This window comes from Psammomys obesus, unplaced genomic scaffold (genome assembly GCF_907164565.1).
Source record: "Psammomys obesus unplaced genomic scaffold, mPsaObe1.curated_primary_1811, whole genome shotgun sequence".
Classification (NCBI taxonomy): domain Eukaryota; kingdom Metazoa; phylum Chordata; class Mammalia; order Rodentia; family Muridae; genus Psammomys; species Psammomys obesus.
The window spans coordinates 1,951,167-1,974,875 of NW_026586589.1; the positions used below are offsets into that span (position 1 = coordinate 1,951,167).

Here is a 23,709-nt window from a genome sequence, read left to right on the forward strand (position 1 = left end):
AATTCAAGTAGGTGCCTGTTAGTACCTCAATATGATTTGAAAGTTTGTTTCCGTGATGACCAGGGATGTGAAATATTGTTTTGTTTGCTTGCTTGCTTGGTTGCTTGCTTGAGGAGTGTAGGGAGGGAGGGGTCCAGGTGGACTCTATATACATTTTGATGGTAGTTTATACTGTCACCTCTCTTCGTAAATTTTAACCTTTTTATTCGCCGTGGAAAACTTCCTGAGCAAAGCCCAACTAGACACTCACAGTTTCTCTTTGATGCTTATGTCCCTCCTTTTGTGTCACTCAGCAGTAAGTAGTGCTATTGACTCTTTTCATAATTAGAGGTAAAGCACATTTTGATCCAAAGAAGCACTGTCATTTCAATGGCATTGACTCCGCAGGGTCATGAGAATGAGCAGGACAATCACAATATTTTCAGAAACTTTATTTGGGTATTCCAATTATTGTAAGGCCAGTATTGCTGCAGTACTGAGTTGCATGCACTATGCCTTAAGTCTGCAAATAGGAGGATGTTAAAATAGAGCACAATGGAAATGTTGAAGAAACTAGACAGAAATACACTTTGTGGATCTTTTTCACATCTTATTTTTTTGTCTCCTTCTCAATGTTTTTCCGGTGGCTTACAATAGGCTACAAAGCAAGACAAGACAGTGTAAATTAAAAGTGAGGAGTCACAAGATAGAAGAGCACATGAGAACTGCTTCTCAGGCTATGACTACATTTCTGCATCCCCATTGCTGGCTTGTGGGTCACAAGTGGGACGTCTGAGCACCGCAGACGCCCGTGGGATAAAGAAAGCTTGTCAGATATACAGTTTACAGTGGCTTCGAGATAAACACAAACCAATTGCTCAGGAAAATTCCAACTGTTGTTCACACAGAGGTTGGACAGCAATAGTTCCCAGGAGCCCTCATAAAGCAGAGGCTGTGTGATGTAATGAACAGCGTCTCCACCACAGTCTTATTGAGGGCACACAAGTGGCTTTTGTGGGTCTGCTTCACAACATAATAGTACTCTGTGTGAAAGCAGGCTGAGGAGGTGGAAGGAAATGGAGGGGGGCACAACTCGGGCAGGGATCCCCAGCTTTCTGCTAATCTATCTCTACCCAGGGAGGCTTTAAACTTAATACAGCAAGTGGAGAGATACAATAACTATTCCTGCAAGGCAGTCTCCTTGAGTACCGGCTCCCTCCTCCATATTTCAGGGAATATTAGGAAGGAGGGCATAAATACTGGGCATTCTGCCAAAGGCCTGTGTGACTAGTGACGTTTCGGGCATACTGCAATTGGAAGTTGTTGGCTGGATGATAGTAGTCGCAGGGAAACAGAAATAACAGGACACACACATGTATATACAGGCATGTAGCATAGAGACAGGCCCACGCTTTTTGGAAGATAATTAGGCACATAAAACCTAAAACCTTCAATGTGCATATTATTCCAAAGTTAACTTCATTTATGGCAGTTTTCTAAGGAAATGATGAAAAAGGGGCACAGAGATGTACCTGCAACTATGTACAACTAACTGGGCAAAAAAGTTGAAGGAACTAGAGTGTTCTGCAAAAGAGACTAATTAAATTAATGCTGGAATGAAGTAATTAAATATCAGACAGTAGACAGATACTTAATGGCATTCTCTTGGTATGTAATTAAGTGAAAAGTGCAAGCTATAAAACAGTTGATATGTTTAATACTTTAATGAAAAAAACACATGTACATACATAAATATGTGCAGTTATATACTTACTACATAATGTATATACATTATTACATAATGTATATATGTATATACACACCTCATATATCATGCAAACATGTATACACACATATAATACTGTAAGAATATATATCAGTATTACTAATTATGGTAATAGATCATGTATGCCTTTATCCTTTTTTCTGTTCCATTAAAATATTAAAAATTGAATACATGGAACTAACATAAGCAAAAATAAATGCCATTAAAAAGGAGCAAAATGGTCACTTCCCCTTAGCTGTAGACATTTGAGGGCTGGTAGGAAGGCTCTCCTCAGGTGGATTGGCCAGTGGAAGTGCTGGCTCCCTGGTGAGGACACAAGCCCGTTTCCCTCAGGCACACTGTTCATCCAAGTGAGTGTTTAGAATATTCTGCAGGTGTGCTCCTCTCTTATCGCAATGCCTGGCTGATGGAGCTCTACCCTCACCCTCACTCTCCAGGACCTCTTAGAGCAAGCCTGTCAGCCCCACCATGGAGCTGACCTTTGAGGCCTCTCTACAAAGACTCAGCTCCCCTGGGAGTCTGTACAGCCAATACCACTTGCTGCCTCAGACATGATGCTCTGTGTCCCAATGCTCCGCATAGATCTTAGCGGGGCATGTGTGTGGGCTGAGACAATCACAGACACCAGAGAGAGCATGACAGGAAAAGGCCTCTCATTTCAGGAGCTGGTTCTTCCATATCGGCTGCACTTGGCTGTGAGATAGAGGCACGTCTGCCAGTCCGAGTAGCAGCAATTTCTCTGGTTATCTTGTTACCATGGTCCCATGGGGTAGCACTGGCTACCAACACAGAGAGCACTATATGAGGCATCTCCTCTCACAACTGCTCTGAACTTGGCCCTCTGTGTAGGGCTTCTGTGCGGTGGTCAGAGAAACTCAACAATGATGCTAAAGCCGGGAGAGTATGCATAACAACAGACATGTCCTGGGGGCCTACCCATGAACTATTTTTTAATGCTCATTTTGATCTTTCAAGAAGCTGCATTAACAACCACCAAGAGGCTGAGCATTAGGGGGTAAATGAAGACTTTAGAGTCAAATTGGGATTGAGCGGGAGACTCAGGATAAGGACGTGAAGTCTTGGGTTCATTCAAGTCGCTTTGCCACACCAAATCTAACCTAATTCTTTACAGGTGGGTCTCCATTAGAAAATGTAACTTCAGGCTGGAGAAATGGCTCAGTGGGTAAAGGGCTTGCCATGCATGCATGAGGACCAAAGTTCAATCAAATGTGCCATGCACACTTGTAATCCCAGGATTGGGAGGCACAGAGAAGAGGGTCCCTGGGTTTGCTAGCCAGCCACCCTAGCTGAGTCAAGAAAAATGTAGGTTCAGGAAAGAGGGGGCAGGGAGAGAGAGAAACCTTGTCTCAAAAAGTAAAATGGGGAGAAGTAGAGGAAGATACTCAATGTCATCTTCTGTCCTCTTACCACACACACACACACACACACACACACACAAACACACACACACACATTCACAAATACATAACACACATACACAGACAAACTCACACACTACAGTCAAATTCCCTTATTTAACTGTTATTTAGTGTGCATTCATACCTCCAATTTTCCTTCCACTGAATAGATACTTGAACTATATTTGAATTCACAAATTTATAAGAAAATCAGCAAAATAAAAATGTGCTTGAAATTTTAGTTGAATCAACCTCTCTGGATGCTTCTTTGCTCTCTTGTTTCCTCCTTTGCCATGTTTCATAAATACAAGATTGATATTTGCAATGTGGTTTTCTTTAGCTTCTATCTCTTTCTAAAAGCCACCCTTGTAAATATCAGCAGTGTGTTCCTTGTCAAAACCAAGGAATGCTTATCAGTCTTTATACAGATGTTCCTTGGCTTCAGGATGGTGTCACATCCTGATCAACCCAGCCTGACTCTGAGTGGCATTTAAAGTACATTTAGTACATTCAGGCTAAGGCTCCATCACTCAGCAATGTAGTGTGCTGTGGAGTTCCATTTGCTTCTACCCTCTCGTTGCTGACTGACTGGAAGCTGGGGCTCCTGGCTGTTGTCCATCATCTTCATAGTAGGTTAGCACATGCTGGTAGCCCAAGCACAAATGAAAATTCAAACTTTGAGGTGCAGTTCCTGCTGTGAGGTTGGAAATGTTGTAAGCCAAACCATCCTTAGCACAATTACTGTATGCGCTTGGACCAGTCTTTCAACTCTTGAGGACACTGAAGTTTCCCTCCATGAGTGTCTTCCTGCCCTCTCAGGTCCTTGAAGCCAATCACTGTCACGGGATTGTTTTAGCTGGTTTTGCAGGCTAACAAGGTTGCATGCTACAGTTTCGTAGATGCAGAAGACACCGGATTCCTGGTTCAGGCCTGAGGGGCCTTGTTATGACACCACAGTCAGGGTGGGCTTCACGCTTGTGCTCATGTCCCTTCTCTCTCATGGGGATGGGTGGGAATGGGTGTAGATTGATGTTCCAACATGGGAGATCTGTGTCACAGGTGGGGAACCCTATGTTAAGCATTATTGATATGTGGCCTATAAACCATAAAACTCAGTAACATCAATTTTTTTTTTTTTTTTTGCTGTGGCCCTGAGATCTCATGCTTTATCTTCTCTGCTACTCGTCACCTAAAGTTACCAATAGCTCAACAAATAGTTCAGGCTAGGGGTGGAACTCCTGGTAGAGTGTTTCCCTAGTGTGTGTGCCGAGGCCCTGGGTTCGATATCCAGCACTGTGAAGAATAAATGGAAAACGGCTTTCACCTGTGTCTGATGTCTGGGCTTCCTTTCTTTTGTCATGTGGTGTAACTCAGTCATGAGGACCCTGACTTGGTGTTTTGACCTGGAGCTTTTCCCTGGTATACTTTTCTCTCTCATGCTGTTTCTTTGTGTCTTCTTCTCAGACCATCCTCAGCCCATGCTTTCAGGATTTTTCCCAGCTCAGCTGGCTTCCTGCTTTGCCGGGAGCTGGGATAGGACAGAGAGCACTCAGGACTAATCTTAGGCCCCCAAGAGTTCACCCTCCATGGGTGAAGATGGATCTTTGAAGAACACAGTTAACCATTTTATCACAGAGTGGGAAGGCTGTGTAGGGACCAGTGAGGCTGGTGGCAGCAAGATAGGGAAAGCAGGGGGTTGCATGTTCAATACGGGCTGTGACTTCAGAGGAAGTGGCCTTCCGGTGGAGCTTGGAAGGGTGGCCAGTCACCAGCAAAGGAAGCTGTCACTGGGAGATGGCAAATGTGCAGGCCCTTCCCCACCTGCTTGTCTTGTGGGCTTTGCTGCAAGCTTGCGGGCCCCCTGTGGGGCTTGCACCAGCCTTCTTCTGAGACTGCAGGAGCTCTGGACTCAGGCCTCGGACCCAAATGAGCCGCCGGCCATGAATGCAGTGGGCTCTTGGAAGGGTTTCAGTACAGCTAATCAAAAATGATTTATGTCTACTTCTATTTCTTTTAACTTTTAATAAAGAATAATCAAAAGCTATTCTTTAGAGACTGCCAAAAAGGTACAAATGTGCTCTTAAGAGAATTGACGGGCGCAATTCTAGTAAGTTTCCAAATGTCATACCATTGCAGGGAGGACTGAGGGTGAAAAGAATATTCATTATGAGTGGATTGTGGGAATGTCACCTAAATATTTGCTGGCTAGGAGACTCCTGGAGCAATCAGACCATTTCAGCTGGAAATGTTGGACCTGATTATTTATTTATTTACTTACTTTTTTTTTTTTTTTAGCTCAGGCTAGATTGCAAGACACTGTATTAGAATATCTCCTATGCCGTGAGCATTGAATTTGTTGTGTAGAACCAGCGATAGTTTCCTTTTATTGAAGACAGCATTGTCCTCATTTCTACCAATTACAAATCAATTGCAAGCCTGGCTCCTCTCTCTGAAATAATGACAATTTTTTTTCTTTCTATGTCTTATCTCTTTGTGAAAGAAATAATGTCATGAATGGAGAGGGAACAGCCAAAACACTGAGGCCACGACAGATACCTTGATAGACGATCAGGAAGTAGGTAAACAAAATGTGCCCCGCGCATTAGGCACACCTCTTCTCTGGGTGGTTCTCCCGAGAGATCCTACTTGATGGTGGAAAGGCATGTATATACTAGGTACAAGGATACCAAATATCTCTGTAAATAGTTCTAGGCTGTGTCCTTCCATAGAAAAACAGGCTTACCCACAGGAAGAGAAAGGTAAGTTGCTTTTACAGAGCAGAGAGAGAGAGAGAGACAGAGAGACAGAGAGAGAATAGATAGATGAGAGAGAGAGAGAGAGAGAGAGAGAGAGAGAGAGGAAGAGAAAGAGGGGGAGGGAGGAGGGAAGGGAGGAAGAGAGAAGAGAAAAGTAGATTTATTTCATGGGCAACTGTTACCCTGAGAGAGACATTGGTAAATATGAGACTGAACAGAAGGCTGTTTAGGATGTAAGATCCTCTGTTCTCTTTAGAGCATGAGTCTCATCATTGGGTGGTTTGGAATGTATGTCTCTCCCTGACCAAATACAGCTCCATTTACCTTGGTAAACAGACAGAACTGCTGGTAACCTTCTAAGCAGGATTTAGTCATCTTGAGGTCACGAATGTGGCTGTGTCCACATATCCTAGGCTGGGTTTAGCCTTATCCTGCAGTTGGGTGTCTTTGGCATAGAAACTGTTCAGCTCTAGAAAGTGGTCCTAGAAATAAGGCAGCTTTTAATTTGTGTGTTCTGGGGTGGTAATTGCCTACTTGCTTTCCCTTGAAGGACTGGGGATGAGATTAGCTTTCAAGTTATTGAATCTCAGACCAAGGTTGTGGCATTGGCATCATTTGGGAAGCTGTTAGAGGCCAGGCCTCTGAAATCACCTTGTATTATGATTCTTATAAACAATGAAAACTCAGAACCATGGGTCTAGACTGGTGGAGATGGGTTCAGAAAAACTTTACCTGCCTGCTGGTCTACCAGCTGCTGTAACTTGATACTATGAGATATGTATACTATATATATACTATGTATATATATAGATATATATATACTATGTATATACACAACATGGTCCTTCTTACATGTGTGTTTCTGACTTAGAGACTTCAGCTGTTTCCAGGCCTGTGCTTTCCATAGAGCAGTCATTTCCTACAAGATGAAATGAGGTACCTTTCAAACATTAGAGAGCCATGAGTCTGACTGCCTATCACACGCCGGACAGCAAATGGGTGCTTGTGCTGAATGGCCTGTTCCTGGAACAGATCATCTAGGTGCAGTTCCTCCCTCAGCAAAGTCACATAAAGACGGTCTCTGCTGGGGCTCACACACCAGCTTCAGTAAACCTAGGAACTTGCTAAAAATGAAGGCTGCCAGGCCTCCTCACCGAACGAGGCAATCCCAATCTGCAGTTCTAACAAGATCTCCACTCTAAGCCATATATCTTGGCTTCTCCTCTCTCTTTACTCTAAGGTGGCTTTAAATATATTAGAGACAGGATCTCACTATATAGTCCAGGATGGCCTCAAACACTTGGCCTTCTGTGTCAGCCTCCCAAATGTTGGGGTCAGAGATGTTTACCATCACACATGCTTAATTAGGACTCTTAATTATTATGACCCATGACATACTTTATCGAGCATCAGTTTTCGAAGATAAAAATAACCTAATTGATTGAGGTCAACCTGAGTTCCCAATTCATGACGTTTCAGGTGGGGCCAAAGAGCCCACATCTCTAGCTCACAGGGAATGGTAGTGTAAGGCAGCCGGAGCACCAGCCTTGAGAACCACTGTTGAAGGCTATTCTAAGAGCACGCCTTTTCCGCCACCCAGCCCGTTTTTCCTCTGTGAAGTAGGCTATTTCAATTTTCTACTTCGTGTTTATGTTTTTGCCTTTTTGTTGTTTTGCTAGAATCTTTACTCAGCCTGCAAATTCCTCTGGGCAAAAATTATACCTTCCACAAGCCACAGTTTCTCGTTTTCTGTTTTGTAAAATAATGAGTACATTTCCAGAGTGATTAATAATAGAATAGGGAAAGAAGAGGGTACTGAGAGCCCAAGCCTCGAATAAACAGCATCTACAAATGGATATCAGCTGCAGTTCTCCTAGAATCTTACACTGCTAACAAGTTCCCCAGAGCTACAGGGGTGGCCAGTCCAAGGACCCCCCTTTGAGAACTTTCCCAGGGGTTTTAAAAGGATGAAGTAATCCCTAGTATGCTAGCCAGTGAGCACAGTACTGTGTCAAAAGCAAGCCCTCAAAAATGCCACTTAGAGCCAGGAATGGTAACACAACTATATTCCAGGGAAGCCAGGGCAGGATCCTTATTAGATAGAGACAAGGTTGGGTTACATAGTAAGTTAAGAGGCCTGCATGGGCATAGAGTAGATGGCTTTAAGATCTTAAAACACAATAATATTAGCTTGACTTTTACTTCAATGTTCACAATAATCTTAAATTGAACAGAGTGTTTATCCAATTCAGTTACACAATTTTGTGTGTGTGTATTAGGAAACAATGTTTTATTGTAGAAAACTTGAGCTCTCTGTGTGGCCAATATTCTAACATGGTCAGTTCCCATTAAAAACAATACCACCACTTACAGAAGCAAAATATTCAGAATCCAAAGTACCTGCAGATTTCAAAGCAAGGCTTATTGGGATTCAGAGGCATTGTGTGTGATTTACTGTAGAAGGAGGTAGAGACAAAAAAGTGCCAGACAGCATGGATGCTTTTCCTGTCCTTATTAGAGTCTCTTTAGAAGCCAGTTTTCCTTCCATGAGCCTGTGCATGCAGGGTACCTAAGGCTCCAGCTCCTCTTCTCCAGGGACCATCTCCAGCCAATGTAAGTTTCCTCATCTTTCTATGACTTACAACTGGCCACAAATTCAAGAGTTGACTCCTGGGCAACACCTTTTGTAGGCAAGGACTCCTTTTAAACAGAAAATTTTACCCTGGGTATATAGACAGGCATGTAAATCAAACATCCACTGGCAACAAGTTATAAGGAAATATTTTAAAATTGTTGGTATATACATAATTATATATTGAAGATAAAAGCAAATTTGAATACTAAACAAATGGATATACTTTCTGATTTTAGCATGGAAGAATTAAATCTTGGCTGAATATTCGCTACTCTAGGATGGAGAGCCTCTTCAACACCTTTCAGAGTTGACCAATATTTTAGTTTTATAATTGCCAGTGATAAGAACTCTGCTTTATATAAATACATAGTACAAAGTAGCAGAAGTATGTTTAGGGCCATTTCACAAATTGTTGAATTTAATACATAAAAAAAATACTCAAGTCACCTACTCAAACAACAGTTGTAACACTCAAACATGGCATGCGGCATGCACGGTGTCAAGTGTTTGTGCCACAAGTTAGAGTCTCAGTGAAGCACTGTCCGAGATGTTGGCCCACGGCACGACTGTAGGGAGGTGTCACTGTAGGTGATTGCCAAGCAAGGACACAGTCTGAAAGTGGGAGGCACCATTCCCTGGCTTTATACCCTGGACTGCAGAAGAAAAGAAAAAGTTAGTTCAGTAATAAACAGGTATGCTTTCATTTCTCCCTGCTCCTGGCTGTGGTTGTGATGGCCTGCTTTTAGCTTCTGCCCTGTGACTCCCTGATATAATAAATTTAATACAAATTATGAGCCAAATAATCCCCTTTCTCCTGTCAGTTGCTTTATGTCAAGGTATTTTGTCACAGCAACAGAAATGAGAGTAAGATGCTCATTGGGTCAATCAAACCTGTGGACCTAGATTTCTGATGCTTTCCTTAAATTTTCTATTCTGCCTTTATTTGGGGCTGGGACAGTAGCTGTGGCATGTTTTTCTTACACAGTCACTGTGTTTGAATCCCTTCTTCAGGTGGCCATAACATCCAAGACACTCAAGTCTTTTCCCATCCGGGCATTTATTTCCTATATGTAGTATTCCTGTGAGTTTTCCCTCTGGAATCCTAGGTTCTTGCTTGTCTGTTTTGATCTTCAGCCTTCTCCTGCCTTTCCCTGCCTTGTTTGAACTAGTCACACTCACGTGTTCTCCCCATGAGCGCTCAAGTCTGAGAATTTAACCTTCATTTCTCCTTGCCCAAGGTCCATCACTGCACTATTTCTGCCTTGATTCTGGGCCCTCCTGCTTGCTCCTGCCCCGCTGTTACCTGCTCCCAATATGACAAGTATGATTATCAAAAGGCCTGTTTTCCAGAGATTTTATAAGACAACCTGCAATTTCCTATCCTTCAGTGGGAGAGAGGTTCTCGGTTCAGGAGCTGAACAGAAAAAAAAAAGGAAAAAATGTGAACGGTTCAGGGGAAGGCACTTAATCCTCTTCAGCTCTGCCAGAATCTGACATCATTAAGAAGATAAGTAAATAATACTGGAGGCAACATCAAGATAAAATGCAAATGGCCACAATGCAGCCTTTGCACTTAACCAGCTCTTTCTTTTAGTATTAGTTTCCTGTTGCTACTGAAATAAATTCTACAAACCTAACAGCTCAGAACAAATTTATTTTTCTGCCATTGTAGAGATGAACAGTCAGAAAGGAGGCTCCGTAAGTTCTGCCTGTGGCATTGAGAGGTTGGTAGGCTGTCTTCCTTGAGGGGGTGCCCAGCGTGTGACTATCTGTGGCCAAGAGACAGCTATGAATGCAGCCCACCGCAAAACTGTAAACATAACAGTCATGAAATTTTAGCGATTGTTTGGGTATTTGGTTGTGTGGTTACTTATGTGAATTTCAAAAAAATAGTTTTTATTTCATGCGTGTGAGTATTTTGCCTTCGTGTAGTGTAACATGCGCATGAGGTGTCTGAGCAGACCGGAAGAGAGCAGTGGATGCCTTTAGCTGGAGTTATCGATGGTTATGATCTACTCTGTGGGTGCAGGGAATGGAACCCAGGTCCTCTGGAGGAGCAGCCAGTGCTCCCAACTGCTAAGCCATCTCTCCAGCTTTGGTTGCACAGATTTTTGAGCATGAGCTTCGTAGATGATAATGTTGTTTTACAATGAGGAAAGGCTGGATCTGCTTGTAAGGGTCAGGAGAGAATCTATTCCCTTCCCTGTTGTAAATGTCACCCATGGGCTCTGCTTTAGCTCCTGATTCCTTCCTTAGAACATGTGAGCACTTGCCTCCCTCTGATCTGTCCTTCCATCTGTACATCCTTCGGACTCTTACTAACCTCTCCACTATGAGAACCCTGTTTTCATTGGTTCTAGGAGATAACCCCAAAGAATGTTCTAACCCTAGAAAACATTAACAGAATATTATATATATAAATATGAATATATATTTACATATATATATATATATATACATATACATATTCACAGGTCCTCGGTATTAGGGTAATGGGCATCTTTGGAAGCTATTACCCCACTAACAACTTTTTTTTCTTCTAATTTCATGGTTAATTTGCAAACCTCTTGTAACACCAGAATGTTCCTTTATGTGCTCAGTGTTTCGTGGGCCTGCTAATTTATTCCTCACAGTGACTCCACCGGTGGGCAGTTTTGACAAATCCATTGTGTATAGGAGAGAGAGAGGGGAGGGGAGAGGAAAAGAGGTGAAAGCATTACAAATAAATTTGGTTGGACAATGTCTATCTAATTGTCAATCACAGACGTAGCTGTATTACTATAGTATTTTTACACTGCCTTGCTTAAAAATGGAGGGGGGCCTTGAGTAACTCTGTATCTTCTGAAGCCAACCTCCCACCCCCTGTCCCCACCAATCCAAAAATCCTTTTTCAAATCAGAGTTCAATTCTCATATTTGCCAGAATCCTCTCCACTTCCTTATCACACTACTGTGAAAGGTATGTGTTTATGGGTGTGTGTGTGTGTGTGTGTGTGTGTGTGTGTGTGTGTGTGTGTAGCTTCTCACACCTGGGTCTAAGTTGTATCATCTCTTGCAAAGATAACCCAAGGCATGCCCAGGTGGTTGGCAGCTACAGTCCCAGTGACTTTTGATCCATTGCACGGCTTTATTACAGTCATGCTGGCTCATTTATGGCATGAGAGGGAGGCTGTGGCTACCTCTTTTGCTGTCCTGACTTTTGAAAGTGACATTTACTTTAGTATTTGTAAATGTAGAGGTGATACACGTTTGAGGTAGAAAGTCTTAAGAAAGTTAAAGCAATAAAATGGAGGAAAATGTCCCCTTTCAGTCCCCTGACTAGTTTGAAGCAGTTCCCTTTCCCTGGTGGGCGCTTTGATGACTGTTTCCTGTCTCTTGGTTCAGTGTATCCTCATTGGCAATCCCCAGTTGCCTCGCAACAGGTGGCCCTGCCTGTTGCTGTGTCCCCACTTTAGCATGTCTGTGATAGGAGGTGGGATAGAAAATGACATGAAAAAAAATGGGTCATAGACGTGAAGAGATTATTTACTTCATGGAAGAAACAATAGAGATTGCATCTGGAAAGACTTGTGGCCTGGGAATCATAAAGTGCCAGGTTTCTCTAAATCCAACCAGACAATTAAAAACCTCCATTTTACTTTAGAGATAAAAATTACACTAAAGCAGGCAATGAGGATAAAGTCTTAGAAAAAAGTGTTTGGCTTGGTGCTGGAAAGCCTGGATGTGTTTGTTCTACGTGTTTATTTAACCTCTTTGACATTTGATTCTTCAGAGAAGAGCAGCAATACTGTACCCCTCAACAAGGCTGTGGAGATTAAAATGGAGAATTATACAAAAGCGCTCAGCTCAGGGTCTGCCCCACACTAGGTGCTTAGGAAATATCCACTCAAAATGCACCCACATGTGCGCCATACCAGTTATTATAGTTTGCTACTGTGAAAGAATCTATTTAACCCAGAAAAGCACACCTAAAACTCAGGTTGCTGAAGACAGACACCTATGTGTATTTGCGTGACCTTGCAAATCTTGGCAAAGTGAGCACAGGAAATGAATGGAGTCTTATCTCTCGGGGACACACGGTCTCAGGTGGTGAAGACTCCTGGGCCAGGGTGTGTGGAAGGTTTGCTCAACACAGAGAGGCGCAGGTGCCTTTGCGACGGCAGTGTGGATGACGAGGGAACTTTCCAGAGATAGGGGTGAGCTGAACATGGATTTTCAGTGTAGAGGGGCTGTTTCCAGAGACATAGAACATTCTGGGCAGAAGAAAGAGCATGCAGCAGAGAGGGGAGGCAGAGAGTCCTCTATCCATAGTGACAGGCTGGTGCAGGTGGGGGTCAAAGCCTATGGGTGAGTAAACCAGGGATCACCAGCTGTGGAGCTGAAAGCCAGGCTGGTTACTAATGCTCTGCATGGGCTGGATTTTTGTTAATGGGACCATGTCTGTCTTTGGGGAAATACTGTGGTTTCTGTTTAAGGGATGGAGGGAAATAGGAGGGAGGAAAGTTAAAGGAACATAGCCAATCCCAGATGTGTGCTGGGGTGGTTAGGGGGTGCTTTGATTTCAGCTCCTTCCAGCCAGGAATTCCTCCTTTTGATTCATCTTCTCTCACACTCCTTCTCTTCCTTCATATTTTTTGAGAAAGGATCTTGTTGTGTAGGCTGGCCTCAAACATGTAAGCCTCTTGTCTCAGCTGGAGTACTGGGCAGATAGACATGTGTTAGTGCTCTCAGTGGTTTAGCTTTATTTTAAGTCAGCCCATAGTTTCGCCTAGATAGAAACTGTTTGTCATTCTGTTTCAAGAAAGTCCTGCACCTTAGGGGCATGCAAGGGTCAGGGGGTCTATGTTGATGATTTCCGGGAAGCCTGTGATGCTATGATTTCTTCTCCCCTCCCCTTCCTGTGTCCTCAGCAATGGAATGGCAGAGACACGGCCCTCATGGTCACTCGCGTGGTCAACCACAGGCGCTTCTCAGCCACAGTCAGCGTGGCAGACACCTCTCAGCGCAGTGTCTCCAAGTATCGCTGCGTGATCCGCTCAGATGGGGGGTCTGGCGTGTCCAACTATGCAGAGCTGATTGTGAAAGGTGAGTTCCCCAGTGCACAACTTTACCAGGTGGTTGCTTGCAGAACCTCTTCACTCCGTTCTACACAGCAAGCCCATTCCCTTCCCTGTTGCTTCCTTCTCCTCCCAACGGTACACGACGGGTTTCCAGTCTCTAATCTCCCCAGCAAACTCCAGTATTGTAATATCTTCATGTGGAATATATAACACAGAAGCAACCTCCAAATTTGGCTTAAATTTGTTTTCCAAACTCAAGATAAATATATGTTCTTTGTGCTTTGGTGATGTTCCACTGAAATGGTCTCCTAGAATTCTTTCGTGAGGAGTTTCTAACTGAAAGTTCCATATAATGACAGTATTTCTTTTAGGAAGGCTGTTGAAATACTGAGCCTACTTCCCAAATGGTCTTGAGTCGATGTTTATTAGTTTTCTTGTGCTTGTTCACCTTGAAAATATGGTTGGCTTCAAGTTTCTGGCACTGTTTGAGAAGGTCCTGGAACTTTTAGGAGGCAGAGCCTTGCTAGAGGAAGCACATCATGAGGTTGGGAGGGAAGCATTGAGAGGCCATAGCCCCCGCCCCCATATATATATATATATATATATATGAAACCAATATATATATATTGGTGTTATACAAAACCAGATTCTTAAAATCTCTGTAAGTTGAGGTGGTAGGCCAAAGCACATGAACATCTTTATGGATTTTCCTTCTTTGGATTGCAATATTGCTTTTGCAAGGAATTTCTTGACAGTTTATATGGGCAGCAACAGTGTATGAATGTATGCATTTTTATCACTGCTATGTTCACTGATTAAAATTTCACTATAGCAATAATTAGTGAATGAGATAATGAACCAGCTCATATTATGCCAGCTGTAGAATAATGCCTGCTGTGTTTGAAGGGAAAAAAAAATTGCTTGATTATCAGAAGGCTCTGGGTTTTTGTTGTTGCTGCTGCTGTTGCTTTGGTTTGGTTTGAGCATGGATTGGTGTAAAAACTTGGTCTTCTCTTTGCGGACTCTGTGTGACTGGTGGCTTTAGTGAGACCAGAATGGAGATCACTGTCTGGATTGTCTATGGTGAACTATCTTGACTCCAGGTAGATTTTCACATGGAGGGCGGTGTGTTATCACTCACATCATCGTGTCTCCTCCCTGCTGTGATGGGTAATGTTGACCATCAATTTGACAGGGTCTAGAATCATCTAGGAGAGGGCCTCTGGCTTTGCCTGCCTCTCAGAGGATATCCAGATTTGGTTGGCCTTAGAATGTACCTGTAAGGGGTTGTCTGTACTAAATTAACATGGGGAGAATATCTTAATGGTGGGCAGCATTGTTGGATGAGCTGAAGTCCTGTACTGAACAAAGAGGAGAAAGTGAGCTCTGGCATTCATTTCCTTCTCCTTCATGACTGTGAATGAAATGTAACCAGCTGCTCCAAGGTGCTGCTGTCCTGACTACCTACCATCATGGACTTCACTCAGGACCCAACTACCCTTCCTTCTTCTCAGTTGATTTTGACAGGACATCTTATGACAGCACAGAAAGAGGGAAAGCAAATAACCTACATAGCTCTTTTCTTTTTTTTTTTTTTTTGAGACAGGGTTTCTCTGTGTAGCCTTGACTATCCTGGACTGGCTTTGTAGATCAGGGTGGCCTTGAACTTACAGAGATCTCCCCAAGTGCTGGGATTACAGTGTGTGTGCCTTGATAGCTCTTATCACACTTTGAAAGAATGACTTCCTTTTGCCGATGCTTAATTTTCTCCCTTTCTAGACATCGGCTCTGAGGAAGGGAGGGTGTTATCTGTTAAGTGCTCTCATCAGGGGTTATACTCAGCACAAGTTCTGCGCTCACTAAACCACAGAAGTTGCTAGTGTTTGGCTACTTTCATGTGCATCATGGTCTCATCAACCTAAAGATTTCTCTGGGATGATTTATTTCTCTGTGTGAGTGAATTATCGGTTTTATCGGGCATTTATCTCACCACCAGAATGTCATGAACCTTTAAGCCAAAGATCAACAAATTAGGTGGTCATGAACAAAATAATACCAAAAAAAAAAAAAAAAAGCACCTTTAAGTCCATTCACATGAAGTGCCATTAATACATAAAAGAAACCATCACTTTGATCACATTGGACTCAGATCTTTGCTTTTCTGGTCCCACGAGATTGACTCATGTGACACAGTAGCCTCTGCAGCACTTTGAAATGCTCAGTGAATGTGTAATTTCCTGAGCTGTCCCCTGGAACACTTGTTGTGCTTTTTCATGGTTGGTTTCCCTCTCTGCTGAGGGAGTCCTACGGTAGAATGCCCCGTTCTCTTATTTGCAGCATCTTACAGGTACCTTGCATGTACCTGCCTGGCATGAGGTGGGGGCTGGGAAGTTCTACAGAGTCAGTGCTGCACCCCAAAGTTTACACTCACAGAAAAATGGGGCTGGAAATGTTTTCTTTGTTCTTTCCCAGAGGATTCTATTCAGAGTCAGGGTGAAAAGGTGTGGGAATGCTCCTCCACAGGCTGCTGCGGCAGGGAGCTTGCTGAAGCAGTGCTGCCTTGGTTTGGAGAGACAGCCATGGGAATATGCTTTGTCCTTTGTTGGCTGTGCCAACTGAGGCCAAGGGGCCAGTATGAAGCTGGTCTCAGGTGCATTAACTGAGTGTGTCAGTGTGACTCAGGAGCTACTGCTGCTCCATAACCCCTCTCTCTATACTCTCTCCTTTGAGAGATGTGCTGGAAGGCTCTGCGGTTCCTCCACAGCAGGCAAAGTTGCGTTGGTACTTTCTGTAATATGGCCCCATTTACTAGCACCTTGATGAAGTTCATCCACTTTTTTTGGCATAGAGTTGCACTTTTTTTGTTTGTTTTAGTGCCTCTTTCCCCCACATTTTAATATTGAGTGGGTGGTAAGCCATTTGCTTGGTCCCTTGAATAGAGATGAGTCCCCTTACCTATGCTGTCTCGGTTCATCGTAACTGCAGCTACGCATATTGGTTTTATTTCAACTTCTTTTCTCGCTTGGAGTGCCAGCCCAGCAGGTCTTAGGAGTGGAGGGTCATCCTAAGGGTAAAACTGAGGTTAGATCTGAGTCTGAGGCATGCTACTTTAGCTATATTGGAGGGTCTGGGGATTGGGGCCTTATTAGTTCCTGGTACCACATTGTTACAATCAGTGCCAAAGGGAGTGCAGATAACAGGTGAGCAGGTAGAGACATGCCCCAGCCCCCAACCCATACACATAAGGCAGTAAGGCAGGGTCACTCAGCAGTACCCAGAGGAAACCTGTCAGCCTGCAGTGTCTACCCTGTGGCCACTTGAAGGGAGGGGATGAGAGCATCTGAGGACAGGGTCTCACAAAGAAGAATTCTCCACACTAAAAGCCCTCAGCTTTGGCTGAGCCAGTGGCTCACATACTTCCATACTGAATGGTTTGAATTCAAAAATGAAAAATAAAATAGTGGTAATCTTTTTATCGGGGAAAGGAGAAATATCTGAAAGGCAATAGAAACCACGTCTTCCTAAGGGCCACTTGCTGTTGGAGCAGTGGTCAACATTGTCCTTTGTCCTTTTGAGTGATGACTGATTTTGCTCATCACACAGATTGTGTGGGCTGAGGAGCCAGGCATGAACATCCAGATGACTCTGGGGCATCAGAGAAAGAAAATGATCTTTGTGTGGTTTTCTTTCATATACACAGTAATGGCCGAGTCAAGATGCCTATCTTGGAATACTGGACCTACCTTGATCCATCTCTGTGACTTTGAACATGATATAAATGTCTCAAGGCCTTAGCAGATACATCTAGACACAGGGTTATAGGATTTTATCCCTGGGAGGATGTAGTGAGGGTAAAATGAGTTGATCAAGGCAGAAGGACTGAGAGCTGTGTCCGATACGCGTGCTCTAAGACGTGAGGAATTGAATGGTACATCAGGTGGAGGTTCCCAGTTACGAAGTGAAGAGCTCAGTGAGCGTGATGAGACATCTCACCCTGTTACCTTGAAGAAATAAGTTAACGGCCTATGTAAAGTGGCAGTGGTGGTGCTTAATCCCATGTACTAATGCTGGAGCATGACGAAAGAGAGAAGATACATAAAATGTAGCTGGGGAGCAGCAGCCTTATGGGGTCCATGCAGGTCAGAGTTCTGTGGGTCCTCTCTGGTGTCTACTTTTTTTGATGAGTTATAGAAGCTCAGTAGATGGTCCTGCTGTCACCAATACCACCTGGTTACATGGGCCACCTCTTATACTTTGTGCCATTCATCCAAACTGTCTGTGACTAAGTCTAATGACATCTCTGTGACTGAGAGTTCACAGCACCCCCGCCCCCCCAATACCTGAGGTGCCAGGACTAGAGGAAGGCTTTTGCAATGGCTTCCATGGCAAGTGTACCCACCGAGATGAACAGAGCAAGCTCAGACTGAGTCCCTGCCTCTCTGCACACTAGCATGCCCACATGTTGCCTGGCTCACCAGCATCCTAAGCAGAGTGAAATTTGGGCCTTGGAATATGCAGCCTAATCTTAGCTGTAGGTAGCATCAGCATTCGCTAGGCGACTCAGACCACAATGAAAGCAAATTGGAATTACTTAATTCTGAAGAGCTGTTTATTGAGTTGTGATAATGTACTGGCTATATGTTAGATTACTCTGTAATTGAGGTTTCACTCAGTTGACACCCATCCTGTGCCTACCTGTTCCAGGCCAGTGCTCATAAATGTTCTCATTCTCTCCACCTGTTTCTGATCTTTGCAGTGTCTTCCATTTCAGGGTGTTTGGCTTGGCTAAAGGACATGAGTGCCCTTAACCAAAGTCACTCAGCTGCATTCTAACAGTCACAAATTGGTGATTTTTAAATGTGTCGTCCAAGTCCATTTCCTATCCTGCCAAGTACTCAGAACTTGTGAACATAGAGTTAGTATTTCCAGAGAAAGAGCTGGCTGTGTGGATCATCAGGTGAGTCCAACTGGGCGTGGTAGTTGAGTCAAGATTGGAGGTTATAGATTAGAACACACCTGAATTTCAGTCTTGGCCTTGGTCTCTGCTTTCTATGTTGACTTCGGGTAAAGCACACATTTACTCCTGGCCCCATTTCCTTATCTATAAAGTGGAATAAATATATTTATCTAATGGGTTCTGTCTTAGTCAGTGTCCTATTGCTGTGAAGAGGCACCATGACCATGGCAACTCTTATAAAAGAAAGTGTTAAATTAGGGCTGGCTTACAGTTTCAGAGGTTTAGTCTGTCATTATGGGAAGGAACATGTTAGCTTTCAGGCAGACATGTTGTTGGAGAAGTAGCTGAGAGGTTTATGCTGGATCTACAGTTGTAAGAGGAGAAAGCCTCTGGGCTTGGCTTGGACTTTGGAAAACCTAAAAGCCCACCTCCAGTGACACACTGTAGCCAAAAAGATTTATTGGCTCTACATCTTTCTCCAGTAAGGTCACACCTTCTAATCCTTTCAAATAGTGCTGCTCCCTTAAGACCAAGCATTCAAATCTATAAGCCTATGGGTGCAATTATCATTCAAACCACCACAGGTTCCTTGGACAGGGAGACAATGTAATAAGTGAAGACCCTAGCACACGATAAGAACCCACAAAATTATGTCTGTTATTATCAACAATTTTATTTTTGCCATTTTTATTAAGGGATGTTGCTCAAGGGCACTTTACATTGCCCCTTGTACTGGCTCAAGGGATACTGTTCTGCAGTGTGCAGATTTAACTTTGAGTTAGATTCAGGACCCATTCCTCTGAAAAAGAGAGGATGGAGGTCATCAGATCCAGTTCATGGGTTGATGTCAGTTGAAGAAATTCTTTATTTACACAAATGTTAGGTATTGTCTTGTTTCTGTTTTCTTTTTTAAATATCATGTTTCATGCATAAAAGCTTCTTGAAGTTGTATAAAGATTGTCCACATCCAAAAATCATCATCTTAGATCCTGGGTTGGTGACAGAGAACTATAATTGTTTTTTTTGTTTGTTTGTTTGTTTTTTCTGTGAGCTTTTTTATATATAATTTTTGTATTAATTCAATTTATATCTCTGTCATAGGTCCTTCCCCCCTTTCCTCTCAGTCCCACCCTTCCTCTTACATCTCCTCTCCCGTATTCCTCAGAATAGAGGACCCCCCTTACCAAGACACCCAGCTCATCTATTCACATGTGGACAGTTGACCACTCTCCCCTTTTGTTCTCTTTTGCTCACTCACTGCCTTGAGTATGTGTCTTAGTCACTGTTCTATTGCTGTAAAGGATGGACACCATGACCATGGCAACACTCATGAAGGAAAGCATTTAATTGAGGATTTCTTATAGTTTCTGAGATTAGTCCACTATCTTCATGGTGGTCATGGTATTGGAATGGTAGCTGAGAGTTCTACATCCAGATCTGCAGGCAGTAAGAAGTGAGACACTGGATCTGGTTGGACTTTTGAAACCTCAAAGCCCAGCCCCAGTGACACACTTCCTCCAACAAGGCCACACCTCCTAATCTTTTCCAGTAGTGCCACTTCCTGGTGACTAAGCATTCCAACATATGAGCCTATAGGGTCCATTCTTATTCAAGCCAGTCTTTACACACCCAAGTTCACAGCCATAGTTTGAAATCTGGAATGACTGGAGCTGTATTGACTCCTTTTTTTTTTTTTTTTTTTTTTTGCTGATAAAAAGAAATATTTAATTTTATTTTTTAATTAAATTTTTAAATTTTTATTATTTTTGTAATAATTACAGTTTATTTACTTTGTATCCCAGCTGTAGCCCCCTCGATCATTCCCTCCCAATCCCATCTTCCCTCCCTCATCTCCTTCCTGCCCCTCTCTAAACCCACTGATGAGGAAGGTCCTCCTCCTGTTCCATCTGATCCTAGCTTATCAGGTCTCTTCAGGACTGGCTACAATGTCCTCCTCTGTGGCCTAGCAAGGCTGATCCTCCCTCGGGCTGGGTGGGGGGAGGTCAAAGGGCCAGCCATTTGTTGACTCCTTCTTATGTTCTTTTTAGTAAATTTTTATTGTGTCCAGGAAGGTGTCAGGTGCTATGATAAGACTGTGGTCTGGCTAGAGGACACATGCAAACCTATAGCACATCCCATGCTATTGGGATTAGGTACCTGCTTAGGCATCTTAATGATACCCCTCTGAAGCAGGCTATGACTAACCCCCTTCTACAAATGAAGAAACAGAGACAGATACTTCTCAAGCTCACACAGCTTTCAAGTGGCAAATGTTTGCCCAACTATCTCTGCCTTCCATTTCATACTTTCCACAAAATCCAGAATGGTTGGTCTTGCATTGCAGTCTTGAAGTGGGTTGGGGGGGATGCTCTGAGTCATCCCATAAGTGCTAGATCCTGCGGCCTTGGCAAGTGTGTGGACAGAGATAGATAGGCTGGGTCAGTTTTGAGACATGACAAGCAAGAATGAAAGAGGTATGTGATGGTGACAACGTTTTGGTGTGGCCATGTAGGGAAGGGCTGCTTTGAGAATCTTTGCATCAGCATGGCAGCGGGAACTTTATCCTAAAGGCGCCATGAGATTCCGGGACATCCCTGTGCGTGGTTCACAGACAGTATGCCCCTAGAACTCTGCATTTACTCTGTATCCATCCCTGGACATGCCTGTGCACAGTGGCTAGCCCTTGTCAGCTACATGTACTCAGGGTATAGCCTGTTTTGGAAATGAGTGAGGCAGTATAGGGGATTGGGATGTCTAAAGGCATGTTAGGGACCCGTGGGTAATTGCAAGAGACTAATTGATTTAGCATACCGTCAGAGAAATGCTGGCCAGTAAAGGGGGCGTTGGCCACTCTAGACAGCTGGATTTCAGTTTTCCTAGAAAGAATGTGGGTTTTAAAGCTAAAAACCCTGGCCTGCTAAGAAGCTGGAGCATTGATATTCTTCTCAAGTGACTGGCTGAGGACTCCCCTGGGTGCTGATACCCTGGATGCAGGGCCCTCCTACATTTTGGAGAAAGTCTGTTTCTACTGAGAATCAGATATGAGAGTGGGAAAATGCCCATACACACCAAAACAGAAAGGTCGGCGATATGGGAATGCTACAGCCCTTCTCCAGGGACCCCACAGTGTCTGTGGCCTCATGAAATAACCAAAGCTGCTGGCTGCTGGCTTCTCGGAGAGAGCAGCTGTGGAGGACAAGTGCACGCTGGAAGAAGAGGCAACACCAAACGCTTCCATCAGCATGTCTCTCGGAGTCAGTGAAACACTACAAAAGCTCCCTTATAACTAGACATTTATCCCTGTGGCTGTAGGATAAATGTCAAGAGCAACAACAATAATAAAAATATTTAGGGTCTATATGACCCAGAGGCCAGGCTTGGGGTACAAAGACATGGGCTGGGTTCTTGCTTCAAAATTCCTGTGTGAACTCAGCTTTCTGAGTCAGTGCAGAAACCACCACCCTCTACCACCTCCGTTCCTCTACCTGCTAGAGCAGACTGGCAAGCTTCTTGCTGAGGGCATGCTGCTGACTGTCCTTAGGTTCTTGGGGCATTTCTGTTGTTTTCCTCTATTGCCATCGTAAAGCAGCTACAGGAAATATGCAAATGAAAATATGTGTGTCTGTGAGTCCCAAAACTTTACGTCTGGAGACAGGAGGGGGAGGGGGCCTAGACTTGTCACGCCCCACTCTGTTCAGCTGGATGGTTATTCCAGCTGCCTTCCTGCTTGAATCTTGCCAGGTTGAGGTCTGCTTTTCCTGAAGCATCCTGAGTGATAATTAGAAAGTAAATTTTATCTGTTGGTATTTTCTTGTAGAGCCTTCAGAGCTTATATATATATATAGTGGCATTTGTCTGTATTTAATAGTGGCATGTGTCTGTAATCCCTTAGCTTGGAAGGCAGAGGCAGGAGGATCCCTGCGGCTCACTGGCCCGACATCCTCGCTGGATCTATGATCTCTAGGTTGAGTGAGAGACCTTGTCTCAGAATATAAGGTGGAAAGCTATTGATGGAGGAACGTACCAGGTGCTGATAAGCTACACACACTCATACATGAATATAATACACACACACACGCACACATGCACACACACACACACTTCGGTACTTTATATCATACTCGGAATACAATTCACACTTTCCTCTGTGCCCTCTAGGTTGGTCTCTCTGTCTCTTTGATTCCTGACCCCTAGCCACACATTTGCCTTCTCGCTCCATCTCTAAGTACACCAATCCTTCTCTTCTTTGAAGGATACCAAGCTAGTTCTGACCCTGGGGCCATGGTGCTTGCTTTTCTCTTTGCCTGAAGTATTTTTCTTTCTGGTAATTAGATAACTCACTTGTTTTGGGCACTCTGGCCTCTGCCCTGACATCAGCTTCTCAGACAGCTTCCTCTGACAGAGCACTCACTCCCCATCTTTAACCCTTTGTGCTATGCTTTGGTTTCCTTAATAGGTCTTGTCACTATCAGGTGTTGTCACTTTTATCTATGTACATGTGAAAGTCATTGCTAAACAAGATATCTGAGATAATATATGAAAATAAAAAAACACTTTATGTGACTCTTCTATTGCGTGGGACATTTTTGGGAAATTACTGAAAGGCAGTGATGGGGCATAACATGAGAGAGCCAACTGTATATTTCACTGCCAGGAAGCAAAAGCAGATGAGACTGAGGTCCCTTGACGGGAAACCCTTGATGACCTTACACCTTGCTTTAGTTACTTTTGTATGACTGTGACCAAATTGTCTTATCTAGTTGTCTTTTCAAGCTAGGGTCCAAGAGAGGACTTTTACCTCCTGACTAGGTATTTCAGTTTCAGATCAACTTGACAGTTGTAACCATTACAGACCTTTTGGGAGGCCACCCCTTCTAACAGTCTCACCACCTCTCAACAGAACCATCCTGGGGAACATACTTTGGGTGGGGTGGGCATTTAACAGCAGAACTGTAGTTGTGTGCTGCCCATATCTTCTGCTAGAGCTCAAGTTCATGAAGGGAGCAGCTTTGCGAGTCCAGTTTCCCGCTGGGTCCACAATACTGAGGCAGTACCTGGCACCTGGGGAATTCCAGGCCACCCTCCAAAAGCATGCAGCTCTACTAGCAGCCCTTCACCA

At 43.7% G+C, this 23,709-nt stretch overlaps 1 protein-coding gene across 1 annotated transcript in view; it reads left to right on the plus strand.

The window, feature by feature from the left end:
- The window catches only part of Ptprt (protein tyrosine phosphatase receptor type T), an 835,658-nt gene that overhangs the window by 119,018 nt on the left and 692,931 nt on the right, over positions 1-23,709 (plus strand). Inside the window, exon 5 of the mRNA XM_055602221.1 lies at positions 13,484-13,658. Within this exon, the coding sequence (XP_055458196.1) occupies positions 13,484-13,658 (175 nt within the window). The remainder of the gene's footprint in view (positions 1-13,483; positions 13,659-23,709) is intronic.